Genomic DNA, 22,565 nt, shown 5'->3' with positions numbered 1-22,565 from the left:
GGCTCCTCTGTCCATGGGATTTCCCAGGCAAGAATACTGACGTGGGTTGCCATTTCCTTCGCCAGGGGATCTTCCCAACCCAGGGATTGAACCTGCATCTCCTGCTTAGTAGGCAGATTCATTACCACTGAGCTTACCTGAAAGGCCCCATAGTTACCTTGAGTTTGCATTTGTTCCATCGATATACAGTGATATTTGAAGAGGCTTCTAAATTATAACAAATATGTTTTGTTCTGCTTTATTGACTATGCCAAAGCCTTTGACTGTGTGGACCACAACAAAGTCTGGAAAATTCTTAAAGAAATGGGAATACTAGACCACCTGACCTGCCTCTTGAGAAATCTGTATGTTCTTATCTGACCATAATGATAGTAAGAGAATTTCATTTTCTAATGATGTGTCCACACGAAGTGTTTACAAATTTCTCGTTAAGGGTTCTGAGTACTGATAAATATTGCCAATTTATGGGACATATTGTAAAGGATAGTACTTTTGTTGGTGTGAACCAAATTTAGCACATTCATATTTTATAAATTTAATTTAAATAGTGCATATTACATGTGGCATTCTGCTGGCCAATAATGATCGTCTTTGACTGAAAGAATACAGAGTGTTTTTAAAATCCCTATCTTTCTCCTCATAATAGGGAGAGTGTTTTTTTCTTCATAATAAATGCATCCCTCTGTACAAACAACTGAGTGTGTGTGTGTTGTATTTCTGTGCATCCTAGAAGTGGGAAATGGCTAATTTCTTATTGTAAATGCTTGAAGTAAAATTTCTACTTTTTGAGAAATACAGAATTACTCCTAGGGTTTTCTTAGAATTAATAGACTTAATAGAAATTTATTAACACACTCTTGAAGGCTCATCAATATTATGTGACCACATGACTTTGTTTCCATGTGAATATTATTAATAGCTATACTATCAGCTGGAGAAGGTGATAGCACCCCACTCCAGTAGTCTTGCCTGGAAAATCCCATGGACGGAGGAGCCTGGTAGGCTGCAGTCCATGGGGTCGTTGAGAGTCGGACACGGCTGAGCGACTTCACTTTTAATTTTCACTTTCATGCATTGGAGAAGGAAATGGCAACCCACTCCAGTGTTCTTGCCTGGAGAATCGCAGGGACAGGGGAGCCTGGTGGGCTGCCGTCTATGGGGTCTCATAGAGTCGGACACGACTGAAGCGACTTAGTAGCAGCAGCAGCATACTATAAGCAGTATTTGTGACCCATATTACCTTTTGCTTGTTAGTTAAATCTAGGTGGGGCACATCTGTAGGTTGTTTTCATGCACATTCATGAATACACACACACATACTTTCTGTCTGTGAAAGATTTATAGAAACTTTGAAATTCATAGTCCTATGTCAACTTAAATGTTAGCTGTTGCTCTTTTTTATTGAAGTGTAATTGGCATACACCAATTATATTAGTTTCAAGTATACTACATTCAGCATTTCTATACATTCTGAAATGATCACAATAAGGCTAGCTACCATCTAAGTCATTGCTATTATTAACTCTCATTATCAAGCATTTGATATGTTCTGGATATGGGTGAGCACTTAAATATATTAACACACTTAATCTAAAGTGTGACTCCATCTCACTGCACCATATAGATCTCCTTGTTAATTTAGTTGTAGTTCTGTTTCCTTGGTTACAGGGAATGTTTTCTAGCAATTTCTGTAATACAAAAAAATTGCTCTGATTAAGTACTGCTTGCAAATGAATTGGAACGCTTATGCTGTAGTGGGTTTTTTTTTTTTTAATAGTTTAATCCTCTATAAAAAGTAGCAGTTTTGAGAATATTTGATAACTGTTCCCATCATCCTATAATAGGAACTTGCTTTTATAGTAGAGAAAATTTTGCACAAACCAAGAAATACCTAAGATAAATTATGCTTCATGTGGAAAATTAAGATTTTGGAGAGTAAACCCTGTGGTTTCCAAGAGTAGAAAAAGGTTTTCAGCATCAGTTATCCACCAACAAGCTTAATCACTGTACATTTTCCTAGGAAATTTTACTTTCCATCTTTTTATATCATTTTTGTCACCCTCTATCCTAACAAAACATTGGTTAGGAGCAAGGAATTAATGTTTTAATTTTTCATACTTTTTGTTTTAAATCCTTTCATTTTTGTTCCTTCTAGTATACATAAACAGTCTTCTCCTTTCTCAGTTACCAAGTGTATGAAATAAATTACCATCCCCTGTCATAGGCAGTGGGAGGTCTGAAAACTTAAATCGCATGGTTCTTAGCTCTTCTGCTAAATCACATCACAGCTTAAGATAGCCATTGATAAGGGCAGGGGTAGGGAAAGCCCCACCAATGCCAGGAAAAGAGAGAAACCAAGTCCCTCTGCCTTCTGATGAACCATGTTGGTTTCTAATTTACATTTTTAGGATGTGTGACTGTAGAGTAACAATTGCGTTGGGCCAGGTCCATTTGGTTTGAGCAATTATTTGAAAGATGTTCTCCTTCTCAGGATTTGGGACCTGGACACCTAACAGCAAAAAATACCCTAGACTCAAGTCAGCATAGGTCCTTTTTTCCAGCTCTTTATTAGATGTGCATTCTGAAATTTAAAAACTATTTCTAAAGTCAAGAACTCCATGTGGTATAATATTCTAATGTTGCTATGAAATATGTAAGATTTGTTTAGGAAGAGCCTTGATTATCTTAGTGGACCTGTAGAGTGCTTTACCTGACATTTATTGGGTTTGCAAATTGCATAGTTAAATGAATGTGATTATGTTTTTCTTCCAGTTTTCAGGTATAATTGATATACATCACTTTAAGGTGTATTGTGTAATGATTTGACTTGCATACATCAAGAAATGATTACCACAATAAATTTAGTGAACATCCATCTTTTCATATAGATACGTAATTAAAGAAGTAGAATAAAGGTTTTTTTGCTTGTAATGAGAACTATTAGCATATACTGTCTTCACAACTTTCATATGTAACATACAGTGGCACTGATTATGTTTATCTTGTTGTATATTATATCCATAGTACTTATTTATCTTATAACTGGAAGTTGGTATATTTTGACTGCGTTCATCAAACTCCCCATCACTCTTCCCCTGCCTCTGGTAACCACAAATCTGATCTCTGTTTCTCTGTGTTCATTTGTTTTGAAGCATATTTGACCTAAAACACTGTTAGTTCCCATTATACAATATAGTGATTCAGTATTTCTATACATTTCAAAGAAGTCAGCACCTTAAGTCTTGTTATAATCCATCCCCATACAAAGATTTTATGTGTTAATAACTATATTCCGCACAATACATTTCATCCCCTGACTCATTTATTTTGCAACTGAAAGTTTGTTCCTCTCAATCCCTCTCACCTATTTCTCTCCTACCCTAGAACCCTTCCTCTCTGGCAACCACCTGTTTATTCTCCATATCTGTGCTCTGTTTCTATTTTGTTACGTTTGTTCATTTGGCTTGTTTTTTAGATTCTACTAAATAGAATAGAATAGAATTATACTATTCTATATAATCGTATAGTATTGGTCTTTCTCTGACTTTTTTCACTTACATAACAAACACCTAGGACTATTCACATTGTCACCGATGACAAAAATTCACTCTTTTCTTATGACTAATATTCCATTATAGGCAGATAGCTAGACACACACACACACACACACACACATCTTTATCTATTCATCTAGTGATTGGCAGTTACGTTCCTTCCATATCTTAGCTCTGCTGCAATGAACACAGGGATGCATGCATCTTTTCTAATTAGTGTTTTCATTTTCTTTGGATAAATAACCTGGAGGAGTGGAATTGCTAGGTCACATGGTAACCTGTTTTTAATTTTTTGAAGAATCTCTATACTGTTCTCCGTAGTGGCTGCACCAGTTTACCTTCCCTAACAGTGCATGAGGATTCCCTTTTCATCACATTCTCACCAACACTTGTTATTTGTTGTCTTTTTGATAATAGACAGTCTTGCAGGTGTGAGGCAATATCTCATTGTGGTTTTGATTTTAATTTCCCTGACAATTAGTGATGTGGAGCATCTTTTCATGTGTCTGATAGCTGTCTGTATGTCTTCTTTGAAAAAAATGTCTACTCAAGTCCTCTCTTTTATAATCAAGGTGTTTGCTTTTTTTGTGGTTGAACTGTATGAGTTATTCATGTATTTTGGTTATTAACCCCTAATTGGATTTCTCATTTTCCAATGTCTTCTCCTGTTCAGTAGGTAGCCTTTTCATTTTGTTGATAATCTCCTTTACTGTGCAAAAGCTTTCTGGTTTGACATAGTCCCATTTGTTTTTGTTTCCCTTGTCTGAGGAAACATACTCCCCAAAATATTATTAAGGCCAATATCAAAGAGTATACTGCCTGTATTTTCTTCAAGAAGTTTTATGGTTTCAGGTCTTACATTTAAGTCTTTAATCCATTTTGGATTTATTATTATGCATAATGTGGGAAAGTCTAGTTTGATTCTTTTACATGTAGCAGTTCAGTTTTCCTAACACCAGTTTTTGAAGAGGCCGTCTTTTTCACGCTTTACTGTTACCTCCTTTGTTGTAAATTAATTGCCATATGAGTGTGGATTCACTCTTTGGTAGTTCACTCTTAGTGTATAGAAACTCAACAGATTTCTGTATATTAATTCTGTATCCTGCAACTTGACTCAACGGATACGATTTTAGTAGTTTAGTAGTTTTATTTTGGTGGCATCTTTAGGATTTTCTGTGTACGGTATCATGTCTTCTGCAAAGAGTGACAGTTTTAGTACTTCCTTTCCAATTTGGATTCCTTTCATTTCTTTCCTGATTGTTTTTGTATGATTGTTGTGGCTAGGAGTTCCAATATTAAACTGAAGAAACGTGGCAAGAATGGTAATCTTTTCCTATTCCTGATCTTAGAGGAAAACTTTCAGATTTTCACTGTTGAGTATTGTGTTAGCTGTGGGTTTGTCATATGTAGCCTATATTACATTAAGGTATATTCCGTCTATGTCCCTTTTGTTGAGAGTTTTTATCATAAATAATGTTGAAATCTGTCACAAGTTTTTTTCACATCCATTGAGATGATCATATGATTTTTATTCTTCAAATTGTAACTATTTGTAACTATTCCTGGGGTAAATCCCACCTGGTCATGATCACTAATGTATTGCTGGATTTTGTTTGCTAATATCTTCTTGAGGATTTTTGCATCTGCGTTCATCAGTGATATTGGCCTGCAGTTTTCTTTTTTGTGGTATCTTTGTCTGATTTTGGATCAGGGTGATGCTGGCCTTGTAGAATGAGTTGGGAAGTGTCCCTTCTTCTGCAGGTTTTTGAAATAGTTTCAGAAGGATAGGTGTTAACTCTTCGATAAATATTTGGTAGAATTCACCTGTGAACCCATATATCTGGTCCTGGACTTCTGTTTGTTGGGAGTTTTTCTAATTACTGATTCAGTTTCACTACTGGTAACTGATCTGTTTTGTATTTTTTATTTTTTCTTGATTCAGTATTGGGAAATTATCCATTTATTCTAGATTGTTCATTTTTTGCTGTTTAATTGTGTGTAGGAATCTCTTATGGTCCTTTGTGGTGTTGGTTATAACTTCTCCTTTTTCATTTCTGATTTTATTGATTTGGAGCCTCTCTTTTTTTTCCGTGATGAATCTGGCTAAAGGTTTATTTATTTTTTCAAAGAGACAGCTCTCAGTTTCATTGATCTTTTGTATTGTTTTTGAATCTCTATTTCATTTATTTCTGCTCTGATCTTTATGATTTCTTTCCTTATTCTAACTTTTGTTTGATCTCCTTTTTATAGTTCTTTTATGTGTAAGGTTATGTTGTATTTTAGATTTTTCTCATTTCCTGAGATAGGCTTGTGTTGCTATAAAGCTTCCTCTTAGAATTGTTTTTTCTGCTTGCCATAGATTTTGAGTCACTGTATTTAATTTTCACTTATCTCTGGGTATTTTTTATTTCCTTTTTTATTTCTTCAGTGATCCTTTATTTAGTAATGTGTTGTTCAGCCTCCATGGATTTGTGTTTTTTGAAGTTTTTTCATGTAGTTGATTTCTAGTCTCAACATTGTGTTTGGAAAAGGTCGTTGATATGATTTTAGTCTTCTTAAATTTACTGAGACTTCTTTTGTTGCCTAGCATATGATCTATCCTAGAGATTGTTCCATGTGCTCTTGAAAAGAATGTGTTTTCTACTACTTTTGGATGTAATGTTTATATATGTGTGTGCATAAACATTTAAATTTATATAAAATAAAAAAATACGTATAAAGTCTATCTGATCTAATAATGTAGTTTAAGGCCTGCTGCTGCTGCTGCTAAGTCGCTTCAGTTGTGTCCAACTCTGTGCGACCCCATAGATGGCAGCCCACCAGGCTTCCCCGTCCCTGGGATTCTCCAGGCAAGAACACTGGAGTGGGTTGCCATTTCCTTCTCCAGTGCATGAAAGTGAAAAGTGAAAGTGAAGTCGCTCAGTCGTGTCCGACTCTTAGCGACCCCATGGACTGCAGCCTAACAGGCTCATGCATCCATGGGATTTTCCAGGCAAGAGTACTGGAGTGGGGTGCCATTGCCTTCTCCGAGTTTAAGGCCAGTGTCTCTATATTGATTTTCTGTTTTGATCATCTATCCATTGATGTAAGTCCCCTATGCCTTTTGTGTTACTGTCAGTTACTCCTCTTATGTCTGTTTAGATTTACTTTATTTAGGTGCTCCTACATGGGTTGCATGGGGCTGCCCAGGTGGTGCATTGGTAAAGAATCTGCCTGCCAATGTAGGAGACTCAGGAGACTTGGATTTGATCCCTGCATCAGGAAGATGCTCTGGAGTAGGAAATGGCAACCTACTCCAATATTCTTACCTGAAAAATGCCATGGACAAGAAAGCCTAGAGGGCTATAATCCATGGGCTCGCAAAGAGTTGGACATGACTGAATGACTGAGCACACACACACATACACATACATGTTGGATACATATATGTTTACAATTGTCATATTTTCTTCATTAATCAATCCCTTGATTAGTATGTAATATTTTTCTTTGTCTCTTATAACAGAGTTTATTTTCAAGTGTGTTTTGTATCACAGAAGCATTGCTACCCTGGCTTATCATTTCTATTTACATAGAATACATTTTTCCATCCCCTCACTTTCAGTCTGTGTATCTTTATGTCTAAAGTAATTATTATTAATGTCAAATTTATGTTTCTCAGCCTTTTAAATGTCTTCTGGAACTTTTGGTTTACTGAGTTCTCATATCGTTTTTAAAGCTCTGAAAAAAATAGCTTCCAAATGAGTTTTGATAAAGTTTCATGTTTAAAATAAATTTCCAGTAACATTCATGAATTCAAATGTGATGCCTGAGATGTATCACGTGACTGATACTAGAGGAATGCATTGGACACTCTAAATGTTTAACTTAAAGTCATAGTATAGTTAAAAACAATCCCTCTTAGGCTTATTATTTAGGATGCCATCTGTAATCCCACTGTTGATCACTAAGAAAGTATGAACCTCTCAATGGAATGCTGACCTCAGAAGGGCTGAAAAGTTTTGATACTACAGAATCTCTCACATTCATCTTGAAAATAATTTTCAATGTTGTCACATAATGTTTATAATTGTAAAAGTCATATATTAAACTGAAAAACATCTGGTAATGTGAAACTTATGAAGAAGAAAATAGGTTTGAGTTTCTTTTCTCTAACCCTTAAACTTTCATTCAAGTTAATATGTTGCACAGTCAAACTATAGCCATTTTAAAGCTTCTGTTCATGCTCTGGTATTCTACACTGAAGTGACACATCAAATAAAGAGGATCAACAAAGTTCAATTAACTATGGTTTCTTCAGAATTGACAATTATAGTATAATGAAATCAACCAAAGCAAATGAAATGGTAACTCTGATAAGAAATCAATTGAGTTCATCAAAACCATTTAGACCTAACTTAAGGTAAGTCTCACGACCTCCCTTGCTCTCAGTTTTCCCATTATGAAATTGGAAATTTGATCTAGAGGATCCCTAACGTCACTTCCAGCTCTAAAGTTCCATGATAATAATAGGTAACATTTATTTTTTAATTACAAATGGTCCAGAAAGGTACATAAAGCTAAAATGTCTTCAGTTAGTGCCTCACCCTGCTTGGACATTGGTGTGGTTGAAAGTTTCAGCTTTATCTCTTATTTCTTCATATGCTCACCCCCATGGACATCAATAGACCTTTTGGGAGAGGGTGAGTAAAGCTTTATCTGTAAACCTCTGTTTTGAGAGACTTCCATATCTTAATAATTGTCCTCACTTTGATCATTTGGAGCCTGGTATATCTTTTGTGCTTTCCTTTTCTTCTCTTCCATTTGTTCTGTGTCTGGTGCGACGTAGATTCTCTGGCTGCACTTTCCTCTGTTCCCTCCGAAGCGCAGATCTCAGATCCATTTGCACCAGAACCTACTCCTCCTGCTACATCTGCTGAAACTTCAGCTGCTGCAGCCTCTGCTTCAACTACCACAACTGTCACTGCTGTCACTGCTGACGTCGATCTCTTTGGAGGTTAGTCAGTCACATCCTTCTTCTTTCATTTTCCTTCCAGGATTACTAAAATTACCATAGTATGAAGATGTTTAAAATATTGTACATGATAGAACAGTATGACACAACTTTTTAAGTACTTTTTAAATGTTTATTCATATATATCTTTGCTCAGTTTGTCAACTTCATTTAGTTTTAGTGGTTTTAGAAGACAGGTTGCAATGCTTTGGACCTGTTTTATTTTCTGTTTTTTTGCAAAGTTAGGATTTAAGTCACTACTAGGACTCTTGTCCCATATATGGGATCCAGCCCTGCAGTATCTATAAGGGTGGTCTCAGATCCTTCTTCCTCCCATATTTAGGATTGGGTTTTTGGAATTTCTTTTTAGATTTGAACTAGCTAGAAGGAAAAAAAATATTTGGGGAATATGAGAGGAGAAATTCTGGTCTAAGTTATTTTTTAAGTTTTAAGACAAAAAGTCCTCTAGAAGTTCAGATCTAGAGGTCTCTGAAAAGAGTTTAAGGACATCCATTTTTGCAACCTTAGGCTTGTTCTTTGCAAGCAAAGATTTGGATTGTCTTTGGCTTCAGAACTTTGAGAAATCACTGGAGTCAGTACTTGCAATGCTGATTGAAAACAGGTTTATATCAGACTTTGAAATGATAGTCTGAAAATATTTTTTTCCATGTAAATGTAAGTTCTGACAGAGTTGATTTACAGCTGTAAGCCTGAGTCAAATATCCTAGGCTCTGCCAGTATAACATGCCTGGACGCAATGAACCATCTGAAGCCACTTTATTTACATCTTCCCATCTTGAGTGGTGCTTATGTCCAAACCTGGAGAAGTGCTCATTTTAGATGTGTACATTGAATAGTGTTATAATCATCATAGTTTTGTTTCTTCATTTCAACATAACATCTTGCCCAGGGCATTTTAAGAACATGGTAAAGAAATCAGAGGATGCAAAAAAAAAAAAGAAGTCAGAGGATGCAAACAATGTGGTGGGGGCAAGAGAGTTTCTGCAAGTTCTAGTAGAGTTCATAAATTCCCCTGGGAACATACACTTACACACTTACGTAACACTGCTACGTGCCGCATTCTCTGAAGCTCACCAACAGTGTCTAAGACAAAGAGTCCTCAGCTTGACACTGCATTGTTGCCTCTGTTTCATGTGAGGCAATTTGCTGCTGCCTTGCTGCACTGCCATGCTATTACAGAAAAAAATCTGCTTTTATTAAAGTAGAAGGGATTTTCAGACTCTTAAATAATTTATTATAAAGAATTATTTGCCAGAGAAAGTTAGTTTTTCATTATGCCTCTGTAACTTTTGAGACCAGAAATTAGAGTTTTAGTTTACATTTATAAAATCAACTTCTTCATCCCCTCCTTCTTCCCCCATGATTGGTCTTGAGTATGGATGGTTTCTCATAGGCTTATGTTAACAGGAAAATTCAAGAAAAAAATATGAGCAGGATGGTAACAATTTTGTATGTAAACATTTCTGTTCCTTTAGCTATTTAGATTTTTGGTTTTCAGTCCATTTGAAGGAGCTTAATTGCCTGTAAGAAATCAATCAACTCCATCTTGCTTCTCTCATGGTCCTCTAAAGCCTAAGATATTTCTTGGAAATATTCTTTGTGCCATTATGCTGTTCGTGTTGATCATTACTGCTTTGATGACATCCATCAAGCAGAAGAATCTGTATGTTTGGAAATATTTTTATGATGTCATTCTTTCTCCCTGCAATGTAAGTTTAAAAGGTCAGTACTGTAGCAAATCATATTACTTAATGCCAAAGAATGGAAGCTCTTCTCTAATTTCACCAATATCCTTTCTAGTCATCTGGCTGGAGGCTGAGGAGATGAGTATATCTGCAAATCTCATTACAATTATTTTTACTAATCTTTCTAATTCTGTAAACTGTCTCCTGGCCACTGGTAGCTGTAAAATCTCTAACCTTTATGTTCATAAATGTATGTGTTTCACCGTATGTTTTATGTTAGTACTTTTCAGTGATATTCCCTGGTTTCTTTCATGTTCTTTATGGATTTATAAGAAATCATCTAGAGGTAGGACTTTAAATTAAAATTCAAACTAAAATCTCTCCGGTCATGTTGTGTGGCCATTTAAAATAAATGTATCTTTAAAATGGGCAAGTGGTAGAACTTTTGATTAATAAGAGCATCAGTTATTTCACATATATGACTGTAAAATATGCCCCTATGAGGTTTTATGTAACATGGCTAGCAGGATTAAATAGACTTTAGAAATAGGATTAATGCATTTTTAAATGGCTAATTTTTAAATTTTCAGGAATATGAAATATTAAACATTAAAATTTTCTGTGCATTTTAGTCTTATATTTTCATTACAGATTTTAAAAATAGGGACTGTTATTTTAAAATACTCAGATTGATACCTACATAATGTTTTAGTTATTTCAGTGTAATTCATTAAAAGCATTTTTAAAGAAACATTATATTTGCTAAATGCTTTATTTTTTAAAAGGAACTTTAAGAAAAATAAAATCTCTGGTCAGGCAGAATAGGACTGCAAGGCAGTGTTGTGCTTTAAAAAATAAAATAGATAATAAGAGAAAACACAAAATTTTTTAAAACATTCTGTTTTTCATTGATGTAACAATAGCATATTAGTGTTTTTTTTTTAAAAAACAACATAGTGTTTTTCTAAGCAGTGCAATGCTAAATTTATGCTAATTCCTCTTGCATTTGCCAGGATACCCTTTCAGTCAGCTGTGTTAATTTGTGAGCATCCTGCATGAAGATGGTAGGCTGCGAGCACAGAACCAAGTGGCTGGAAAACCAAAGGACTTGCTTCCCAAGCCTGACTTCATTTGTACAGGCTGCTTAACAAACTAATTAACCTTCCTTAAAATCAGTACTTAAGTATAAGCCCTTACAACTAGACTTAATGGAAGAACGTTATAATCTGAGACCTGGGAAAGAAAATGAAATGCTGGTGACGTTTGGGCTCAAGATGTTCAGAATGATTGAGACCTTAGAGCCATGTAGGTGATTTAAAGATGGCTTATGTGGCTGGAGAAGACAAGGAGGGATAGTTCACCCTGGGGAGGACAAGAGCAGTAAGAAATTTTCACATAGGAAGTCAGACACATGATAAAAATTTAGGGGGAAAATTCTTCCTATGTTGCCAGAAGGAAGAGAAGGCTAGTCTGCACAATGTCTGAGACACTGGTTTTCTGGGTAAGACTGGACAAAGTCCATAACTGTAGAAAAGCAGGAACACACATTTCCTAGTAAATAGCAGGGGTTGGTAATTGGCAGAATGTAGACATGAACTGTGAGTGGGTAACAACGGAAAGAGAACTAGATTGGAGGTGGTTTTAGCTTTCAATGCTGGAAGGATAATGCTGCCATCGATTATGAAAGAAAGCTGGATAGCTAAGAAGTTTTATTGTTTTTTAGAAAACAACATCATAATTGCTTTATTGTCTCTCACAGTCTTACAGTCTTGGCGGTCTGCTGAGCTCAGCTGGACAGTTCTCTCTCAGGGTTCCTTGCATGGCTATATTCATACAGTGGCTGTGGGGTTGGGATCATCCAGACTCATTCATTCACATCTCCGTCTCCTATGCTGGGAGGACTTAAAAGCTGGAGCAGCTGGGGGTCCTTTGTTTAAGAGCAGTTTTGACAGTAGTAGATGAGTTAAGTTTATGTTTAGTTTCAGAGAAGCATTAAAAGGAGATGTCTTGCTGACGGGAAAAATAAAAAACCACCTTTCCTGAAAATATAGCTACAAATATGGGTTTCATCTGCTTACACAGAAGTGATCATTAAAGAGGCACACCCGTGAATACTTGTTTGAACTCAGCACTGATGTAGAAAGAAGGAAAGTGAAGTCGCTCAGTCATGTCCGACTCTTTGTGATCCTGTGGGCTGTAGCCTACCAGGCTCCTCTGTCCATGGGATTTTCCAGGCAAGAATACTGGAGTGGGTTGCCGTTTCCTTCTCCAGGGGATCTTCCTGACCCAGGGATCGAACCCGGGTCTCTCCTGCATTGTAGGCAGACACTTTACCATCTGAGCCACGAGGGAAGCCAATAGCACTGATGTAACTGGTACTTAATTCAGTCCTACAAGGAGGGAACAATATAGTAGAAAGTGGCACAGTTCATCACAGTAGAGTGGTTAACCACACAAACTTCAGTCAGACAGCTTACAGCCAAATCCTGACTCCACCATTTGCCAAACCTTGGGCAAGTCCTCAGAGTTTACAAGTTTCCGTTCTCTTATCTACAAAGTAGAGATGATAGAACTTACATCCCAAGAGAGTTGTAGAAATTAAATGTAATAATGCCAGTGAAATATTTACCTAGTGACTGGCACACAAATAGTGACTGCTATTACTGTTTCTATTGCTTCCAATCACACTACCCTCAGTTCCAGATTTTATAAGACTAGAAAGAAAACAGACCTGACTCACGGCAAAATATTTCCAACAGTCCATGGGATTGCAGAGTCGGGCATGACTTAGTGACTGAACAATAACAAACCTTCTCTTAGACTGTTGGCCCCAGTTCTTAGTGCTTTCATGTTGCCCTGTCTTCTGTGATAACATGGCATCTGGGGAGGCTGTCTGTCCTATCCCCGACTGTTTTTTGCCTATGCCATTACTATTATTCACCATCTCCCTTGACTGACCTTTACCAGAACGTGTTCCCTCAGTGTAGCTGTGAGAAGCAATCAAATCAAATCAAGCTGTAACATATGATTGTCCTATTGTCTATTCCAGCGATATCGGTGTTTTTGTAAAGAACCTTTTAACCCACGTGGGTCTCTAATGTTTAATGTTTGTTAATGCTGGGTTTCAGGATGTTACCATAGTGTGTCTCATACTCAGATCCATTTGAAACACTCTGGGTTAAACTGAGAAACAAGTGTCCTGACTGTAGGATTTCCTACCACTTAGACCAGGTAAATCTCTGAGAAAGGGGAAATACTGGGTAGCATTTTGTTTGACAAATTCTTTTTAATGGCTGGAGGAGCAGTGTTCCAGGGAACGCTGGTAAGTATTGCAGAAGGCAGCAGTTTAGGATATAAGTCTAGCAGGTAAGTGGCAGGTACTTTTTGGTCCCCACTTTCCAGGAATTTCTTCTAGGCAGGTCGTATTTATGATAACTTCATTCCTTTTGTACTTTGGAATGAAAGGGTTTCTTTGAAAACTCCAGGTAAAACTAATTTTACCATAATTAACATGGTGTGTTGACAGAAACACATTTGGGATCCTTTGCACACATCAGTCATTTATAAATTGGACATTTATAAATGGAGGCTGCTTGTATGTTAATGGATCTACTGTATATTATTATAATTTACTATATACAGTTACATACTTGTAGTTTCAAAACATGAAACTATATCTTTAGTTCATTGAAAACAGGTAATTTTCAACATAACTAGAGCAATGCATTATTTGAAAATAGCCATAAATTTAAGTCAAAATAAAGGCATTATGGCATCATCTCCTAATTTTTTTTCTCTAGTTCTTTAAAGCAAATCCTTGGTTGTGTCTGAAATGTTTCTCAGGGATAATGAAAGTTTAACTTATGAATATTTATATATGTCATGTTAACAGTGCAATTTTGCCTAGACTATAAAAGCAAATTGAATTTAGATGGTTTATGTCATTGTATATTTAATTTTATTGGCATTAAAGAGGACATCCATGCTTGCTAGAAACCATGAGTCAGAGACATCATAGTAACATAGTATATAAATAATGAAAGCTCAATGTCTCAAACTGCCTAAGAAAGTAATTTTTGTGTTTTAATTTTCGCATCCATTACTTTCTAGTGATGCATAAAACATGCTTCTTAGAGCCCTTATACAATGAGAATCCTGTCACCCTTTGGATCCTCACAGGTCTCAGCAGGCCCCACACTGCACCACTTTGCATGTAGCCAACATGAAGGGGTGCCAGGAGTCACTGTTCTGTGACTGCCAATAGTGCATGGGCTGTAAAAATGCATTTTAAGAATTCATGTTGTATAAGGGAGCCTTCTTTGCAATTTAACTTGGTTCTTTTACTATATTTTTCTTCTCTTTTTATCCCTTTCATTTCTTTTGTTTTAAAACCTGCACCCAAGATGCCTTTGCAGCTTCTCCCGGGGAGGCCCCTACAGCATCCGAAGGGGCCACCGCGCCGGCCCCCCCAACCCCCGTAGCAGCGGCACTTGATGCTTGTTCAGGAAACGGTGGGTTTCCAATCCTGAGCCCGTCTGTTGTCGTTTTGTCCTGATGTGAAACCCCCGTAGCTAGACATGGCCCTCTGTGTTTCTAATTTTACTTTCTTCTGAGCATAAAATATCACTCCTCCTAACAGAATGAAGAATGCTGACACTTAAAACATTAAGAAAACGAAGGGCATACTTATCAAAATTGACAATTTCTCAAGATTGACAATTTTTGTCACTGCAAGTATGCTGCCTTAATGTTTTTGTTCCCCTCTAATGCTGCTGATGGACTTCCCTGTTGGCTTAGTGGTAAAGAATCTGCCTGAAATGCAGGAGACGTGGGTTCGATTCCTGGGTTGAGAAGATCCCTTGGAGAAGGAAATGGCAACCCACTCTAGTATTCTTGCCTGGGAAACCCCATGGAAAGAGGAGCCTGATGGGCTATAATCCATGGAGTTGTAAAAGAGTCCGACACAACTTAGCAACTCAACAACAACCATAAATGCTATCAGTGTATCGTACTCTTTTTGTAACACTGAATTCCAATATATAGGCATGTTTTCATGAATCTTCCAAGCTACCAAGTTGACCAGATTAAGTGAGCATTTAAAAAATAACAGTCTCCAATCCTAGACCGTAGTCTAATCTGACAAATACTTGTTAAGTGTTTCAATTTCTGAATTTGTGGTACCTGCTAGATTTTCTTTTCTCTTTAGAAGAACATGCTAATCACTGACCCCCCACTAGTAGGGTCCTAGCTCAAAGCAAGCAGCCTAATGCCTAGCCAGCCGCTAATGTGTAGCCAGCAGCCTAAAGCCTAGCTAGCGTGTGAATATCCGTGCCAGGTGTCTTGGTCCCCATAGTTATAACGCTGCTCTCTTGCCTGTTTCCTTACTGATGCTGTGTGTGTGTCTCCACTTTCCTTTCCCCAAGACCCCTTTGCCCCGTCTGAAGGTAGTGCAGAGGCTGCGCCCGAGCTGGACCTCTTTGCAATGAAGCCACCTGAGACCAGTGTTCCTGTAGTTACCCCTACAGCTAGCACAGCCCCTCCGGTTCCCGCCACTGCTCCTTCTCCTGCTCCCGCCGTCGCAGCTGCCACTGCTGCCACTACCGCTGCCACCACCGCCGCCGCCGCCACTGCCACCACCTCCGCCACCACCACCTCCGCTCCTCCTGCTCTAGATATCTTTGGTGGTAATTTTTTTGTTGTCATTGTCGATGTCATTGAACTCTTGCCACCCGGTGGATTGTATTCCGGTCCTTGCGGTGTCCTGCATACGCAACTCTAGACTGCATGATGTCTGTGTCATGAAATGGTTCTCCAGCAACCATTTGCAGCTTGTTTCAGAACTCTTCCAAAAATGCTCACCCGCAACTGGAAAGTGAGGCGGTTTCTGGCGGGTCCGTCCCGTTGAGTAAAGGCATGTGTGTTCTTGGTCTTAGATTTGTTTGAGTCTGCTCCTGAAGTTGCTCCCGCGCCTAAGCCAGAGGCTGCTCCTAGCATAGACCTGTTTGGGACAGGTAAAGCCAAAGCTCCCTTTCTTTACGTGAGTTTGCCTCGATGTTTTCATGAAAAAGCCCTTTGTCTACCCCTGTGATAATGCACTTGTTAGATTTCTGACTTTGATTTCAGCTCTCTACTCACTTATGCTTGGTTTTGGTTTGTTTCACTTTGGGAAGATGCTTTCTCCTCTCCACCACAAGGGGCCTCTCCTGTGCCTGAGAGCTCTCTCACTGCTGACCTCCTATCCGGTGAGTGTTTCTGCCAAGGTCAAGCCTTCCTAGATGTTTTAGTGGTGGGGGTGGAGGGTATGTGTGGAGAGACAGATGCAAAAATATGAGGGTTGTCTTGAGTTCTTTTACGCTCAAAATTCACTTAAAAAAAAAAATCTCATTTTTGGTCCATCCACAATTGCTGACCCCCTATATTTCAAATCTGCTACCAACTGGAAAGAGAAAAACTCTTTTTCATACTACATCCTGTGACCTCAGGGAGTAAAGTTTTATTTTCTTCTGTGAAATATGTATTTTTAAAACTGTTGGCTTTTACTCAACTTTTAAGCCTGTCTAACTTAAGAGGTTAGCTCTTCCTGCTATTCAACATGAAATCTCTGGGAGCTATTTGTCAAGGCTCAGGGTTTCGTTTTCCTTTGGGTGACGTGCCCTTTGTCCTGTTCTGTGCTTTGCTCCAGTGGATACGTTTGTAGCACCATCTCCTGCAACCACTGCCTCGCCAGCAAAAGTGGATTCTTCAGGGGTGATAGACCTTTTTGGGGGTGCGTATCTCTCCACCTTCAACACTCACAAAATCCTCCCCCCCCAGAATAGTTTTGAGATCTTGTAGTTCATTATTTTTTTTCTTTTGACTATGTGAAATTATTTTCATCTTTTAAATGTGAACTTACATTTTTAAGATCTTTCCATTTCTTTGTCATCATCATCTTCATCCTCATTGGCTCATCCTATTTTTTAGTGCATGCCCTAACAAAACCAGATGATTTTTCATTTGCAGTCTTGTGTTTTTAACTTTTCATTCATCCTCATGTAGAATCAACTGATTGGAATTTCCTGCTACTGCTCTTCCTTGGTGATCCTGATCTGTCAGCTAAATCAACGTTTCCAAGTTCTTTAAAGCAATATAAACATAGATTATTTGGAAATGAAAAAAGATAAGCCAGTTAGAATTGAAAGCATAAGCTCTAGATGTCATGCATTATTCCACAGGGTTTATTTATGTTGAGTTTAATGTTCCTAAATCCTCCCAGAGAACTAGAAGATGTTTCACTGACTTAAATGCATTTTTCTTTTCCTGTATGCTATTGGAAGAAAGGCAGATGTACTGAATTAACTCTAGAACTACTCATTTGGATGATACATTCAGTGTCTTCTGTTAGCAGTAAATTTATTGGGGAAAGTCCAAGTTTGGAGTGATTTCTTTATGAATTTCCATAAGTGCATATGCTGTGGGCTAAAATACCATCCTTAGCAAGTGAAACCCACATTGAGTAGTTAGGATATATTAATGCATTATGGCGAGTGCCATGAAAGGAATATGAGAGGTACAAAGGTGTCGCAGTTTGTGACATTCAGAGGCTCAAAACCTGTGGCAAAATCATTAAACTTTGATACAGGTAGGGCAGCTGCTGCTTGAATTGTTTGTTAAATTTTGTTTAATAGAGTTCTAATGGGAGGGGATTCTTTGCTTTGAGCAAAAAGCTTTAAAACTTTGATCCTGTTTTGATAGATTATAGGATTCAGCCCTTAAAAAAAAGAAGAAAAATAATTTTCTTACTCTTACAAAGAGGTGTTAATTTTTAAGTATCCTAGAACTCTTCTTTTGAGAGAATGAACTGGTCAGAGCATAATTCAATCCATTCAGTCATTTCACATATCCACAGGAGACAAGCTTACCACAGAGTGTCATGTCTGTGCATTTCTCAGCAAATCACTTCCCTTACTTACTGTTTACACTCTTTTACTTTTTTGCTGCATAATGGATAATGGGTAGATGCATTCGGAAGTAGTGCTTCTGAACCCCAACCTGCACCTCAGGCTGCTTCTAGCTCGTCAGCATCGGCAGACCTACTAGCTGGTAATTAATTGCATTAAAATAAAATAGTATTTTATGAAAGTTAAGTTTGGATATATTTTTATAAGTAACAGATAATATATAAATTTCAAGGTGCATGTCTTCTTTTCCTTTTAGACATGAAATTGAAAAATAAGACATTGTATAATAGAAAGTTGATTATTTCCCAGGAGTTGATGAAATTGGTCTTAAAATCAGTTGTATGCAAGCCACCCCTGCAGCTCATTAGATGCTCTTAATATGCCTTACTTTCAGTTAGCATGTTTTTTATTAAAGAAATAATATGCTTAATTCAGCAATTTTTATCTTGTATTCCCCCCCCCCCCTTTTTAAAGGAATTTGTGGGGAAATGTACCACGATATTTGACAGTTAGTTCTATAATATGTGAATACTCTAAGAGAAGCTTTTCTACATTTCCACCATTGGTTAGATTTTTTTTCCCCTCTTTTTTTTATTGGAATATAATTGCTTTACAGTGCTTTTTGAGTGAATAACATTATATGTAAATACAAAAGGAAATGCAATAAAGATATAGCATAACTAAATGTTAAAAATGATTTTTAGAGATTTTAAACCAAAAATTAAGGAGCATCTCAAAATTGGGGAGAAAGCGCTATCAAAAATTAGTATGTGAGTTCTCGTTCCTCGCGATGTTTCTGCCTCGCCGTTTAAGACCGGTGGCTTTCTTCGCGCCCATTGCATGTTGGGAACAGCAGTTCGTCAGACTGGCTATGTCGCTGTGAGATGCCGGCACTCGTGGTAAGTTCAGGTCCGGTCTGGCTTCGCACGAGCCACTGTGTTTCACGATGACAGGCGTGGCACGCTCTGGTCACCGTTAGGTATGCGCGACAGGCTTTCAGAGCAACTAAGGAAACAAGCCGAAAACCTACGACTTCTCATGGGCTTGTGGTCTCGCTGAAGCTCGTGCTCCTCACGGACCGGCTGTCTTCGTTCCTCTTCTCCCCGCTCCGAAAGTTTGAGCTTACTGTTGGCAGGCCCCTGGGCAAACGGTGTGTGAGATGGGACGGTCATCAAAGGACAAGCGAGATGTCTACTACCGGCTAGCCAAGGAGAAAGGCTGGCGTGCCCGTAGTGCCTTCAAGCTGTTACAACTTGACGAGGAATTCCAGCTCTTCGAAGGCGTGACGCGGGCGATTGACCTGTGTGCGGCCCCAGGCAGCTGGAGCCAAGTGCTGAGCCAGAAGATAGGGGGCCAGGGTTCTGGCCATGTGGTGGCTGTGGACCTTCAGGCAATGGCTCCACTACCAGGTGTGTTACAGATCCAGGGGGATATCACCCAGCTGTCCACTGCCAAGGAGATCATCCAGCACTTTGAAGACTGCCCCGCGGACCTAGTGGTGTGTGACGGGGCTCCTGATGTAACCAGCCTCCATGATGTTGATGAGTATATGCAGGCCCAGCTCCTCCTAGCTGCTCTGAACCTTGCCATGCACGTCTTGAAGCCAGGGGGCTGCTTTGTGGGCAAGATCTTCCGAGGCCGGGATGTGACACTGATCTACAGCCAGCTGCGTGTCTTCTTCTCCAGGGTGCTATGTGCCAAGCCCAGGAGCAGCCGAAATTCCAGCATCGAGGCCTTTGCTGTCTGTAAGGGTTACAACCCTCCTGAGGGCTTCCTGCCCGACTTGACCAAACCCTTGCTGGATCACTCGTACGATTTCAACCAATTGGATGGCCTCAGCCGCATCATTGTACCATTTGTGACCTCTGGGGACCTGAGCGCCTATGATTCAGACTGCAGTTACCCACTGGACCTAGAGGACGGCTCAGAATACAAGTGCACTCCACCCAGGCAGCCCCCCATCTCACCACCCTACCAGGAGGCGAGCACATTGAAGGAGAAAGGGCAGCTGGCCAAGGACAAGGAGATCCGCCCTCAGGACTGCCCCACGAGCACAGTGGACAGGATGCCCCAGTCCCTGACTGTTCCACAGCGCCACACCCTGCAGCCCTCTGAGGTCGAAGACAGTGGAGTGAATTATTCGTCTTAACATGTTAAGTTAGCCAACAATCTGATAAGGACTGGGAAGCTGTTTGCTGTTAGGAAAACCAGAATTTGAGTTGATCTTATTTTCAAATATCTCCTCAACCAGTCTAAACATACAAACTCCAAGTGGGAACCTCCAGCAACTACCACAAATAGAAGGAAAGAAACATCCCAGAATGTCCATCTTCACTACAGAGGGGAGTCTTGAGTGGGGTCTTGCTTCTTCTATAAATCTTTGCAGCCATGGGTCCCGAATATGTCCAGAACTCACCCTGAAAGCAGGGTTCTTAACCCTGGGTAGAAGTCAGGGGTATCTATGAACTTGATGGAGGGAAACATTACATTTTTATTTTCACTAACTGAAATTTTAGCTTTACTCCAGAATCTGAATGCTGGCAGCAAATCAGAATTGTAAAATTACTTTTACAATAGTAAAAGCAGTGTCTGCAACTTTCCACCAATAGAGGTCACAGTTACTTATTTAATGTTATGTTATAGTTGTTTTGGACATCTTGAAATACTGTTCACATTGGTCACTACTTTGAATAAGATCTTTTTTTTTAATTTGTCTTTTTGATTAAAAGATAATTGCTTTGCAGAATTTTGTGATTTTCTGACATATCAACAGGGGTCAGCCATAGGTGGGATCAGCCATAGGTGTGCCCAGGTCCCCTCCCTCCAGACCTCCCTCCCAGCTCCCTCCACATCGCACCCTTGTCACAGAAATTGTCACAGGGCCCCTGTTTGAGTTCCCTGGGTCGTACAGCAGGTTTCCGTTGGCTGTCTATTTCACATGTGGTATTGTAGGTTTCCATATTGCTCTCTGCATACGTCTCACCCTGTCCCTTCCCCCTCCCCCATGTCCATGGGTCTGTTCTTTGTGTCTGTTTCTCCATTGCTTCCCTGAAAGTGAATTCATCAGTACCATCTTTTTGGATTCCATATATGTTTGTATCCATATGATGTTTGTATTTCTGTTTCTGGCTTACTTTGTGCTTTGGGCTCTAGGTTCGTCCAGCTCATTGGAACTGACTCAAATGCGTTTCTTTTTATGGCTGATGGTATTCCATTGTATATATGTACCACAGCCTCTTTTTCCGTTCATCTGTGAATGGACATCTAGGGTGCTTCCATGTTCTAGCTATTGTAAATAGTGCTGCAGTGAACATTGGGGTACACGTGTCTTTTTCAGTTTTAGTTTCCCCAGGGTATATGCTAAGGAGTGGGATTGCTGAGTCATATGGTGGTTTTATTCCTAGCTTTTTAAGGGATCTCCATACCATCTTCCGTAGTGGCTGTATCAGTTTCCATTCCTACCAGCAGTGCAAGACGGTTCCCTTTGCTCCACATGCTCTCTGGCATGCATTGTTTGTAGACTTTTGATGATCACCATTCTGACTGGTGTGAGGTGGTATCTCATTGTAGTTTTCATTTGCATTTCTCTAATGGTGAGTGATGTTGAGCATCTTTTCATGTGTTTCTTTGTCATCTGTGTGTCTTCTTTGGAGAAATGCATTTTTAGTTCTTTTTCCCACTCGTTGATTGAGCTGTTTGTTTTTCTGGTTTTGAGTTGTATGAACTGCTTGTATATTTTGAAAATTAATTCTTTGTCAGTTGTTTCATTTATTATTGTTTTCTCCCATCCTGTTCAGTTCAGTTGCTCAATTGTGTCCAACTCTTTGAGACCCCATGGAAGCATGCCAGGCTTCCCTGCCCATCACCAACTCCTGGAGCTTGCTCAAACTCATGTCCATCCACTTGGTGATGCCATCCAACCATCTTATCCTCTGTTGTCCCCTTCTCCTCCTGCCCCCAATCTTTCCCACCATCAGGGTCTTTTCAAATGAGTCAGCTCTTTGCATCAGGTGGCCAAAGTATTGGAGTTTCAGCTTCAGCATTAGTCCTTCCAATGAATATTTAGTACTGATTTCCTTTAGGACTGACTGGTTTGATCTCCTTACAGTCCAAAGGATTCTCAAGCATCTTCTCCAACACCAAAGCATCAATTCTTCAGCACTCAGCTTTCTTTGTAGTCCAACCCTCACATCCATACATGACTACTGGAAAGATCATAGCTTTGACTAGACGGGCCTTTGTCGGCAAAGTAATGTCTCTGCTTTTAATATGCTGTCTAGGTTGGTCATAGCTTTTCTTGTCCCATTCTGAGGGTTGTCTTTTCACATTGTTTTTAGTGAATAACATAACTAAAGTACTAACTTGATGTACT

General features: G+C 38.9%; 1 protein-coding gene and 1 pseudogene across 16 annotated transcripts in view; both read left to right on the top strand.

Annotated features, from left to right (window-relative positions):
- Positions 1–22,565, top strand: part of SNAP91 (synaptosome associated protein 91) — a 169,573-nt gene that overhangs the window by 110,036 nt on the left and 36,972 nt on the right. For 6 of the 16 annotated variants that reach the window (XM_027551022.1, XM_027551021.1, XM_027551026.1 and 3 more), the window contains 8 exons: positions 8,222–8,236; positions 8,383–8,550; positions 14,657–14,764; positions 15,677–15,937; positions 16,187–16,264; positions 16,424–16,495; positions 16,936–17,019; positions 18,252–18,335. The exons of 1 other annotated variant lie outside the window; for it this stretch is intronic. In XM_027551022.1, the coding sequence (XP_027406823.1) occupies positions 8,222–8,236; positions 8,383–8,550; positions 14,657–14,764; positions 15,677–15,937; positions 16,187–16,264; positions 16,424–16,495; positions 16,936–17,019; positions 18,252–18,335 (870 nt within the window). The remainder of the gene's footprint in view (positions 1–8,221; positions 8,237–8,382; positions 8,551–14,656; positions 14,765–15,676; positions 15,938–16,186; positions 16,265–16,423; positions 16,496–16,935; positions 17,020–18,251; positions 18,336–22,565) is intronic. 9 more of the 16 variants (XM_027551028.1, XM_027551027.1, XM_027551031.1 and 6 more) reach the window with 8 other exon arrangements.
- LOC113898142 lies at positions 18,412–21,506 on the top strand (annotated as a pseudogene).

The sequence above is a fragment of the Bos indicus x Bos taurus genome, chromosome 9 (assembly GCF_003369695.1).
Source record: "Bos indicus x Bos taurus breed Angus x Brahman F1 hybrid chromosome 9, Bos_hybrid_MaternalHap_v2.0, whole genome shotgun sequence".
Classification (NCBI taxonomy): Eukaryota; Metazoa; Chordata; class Mammalia; order Artiodactyla; family Bovidae; genus Bos; species Bos indicus x Bos taurus.
Note: the sequence above shows the minus strand (reverse complement) of the source record. Positions and strands in the feature narration are given on the sequence as shown.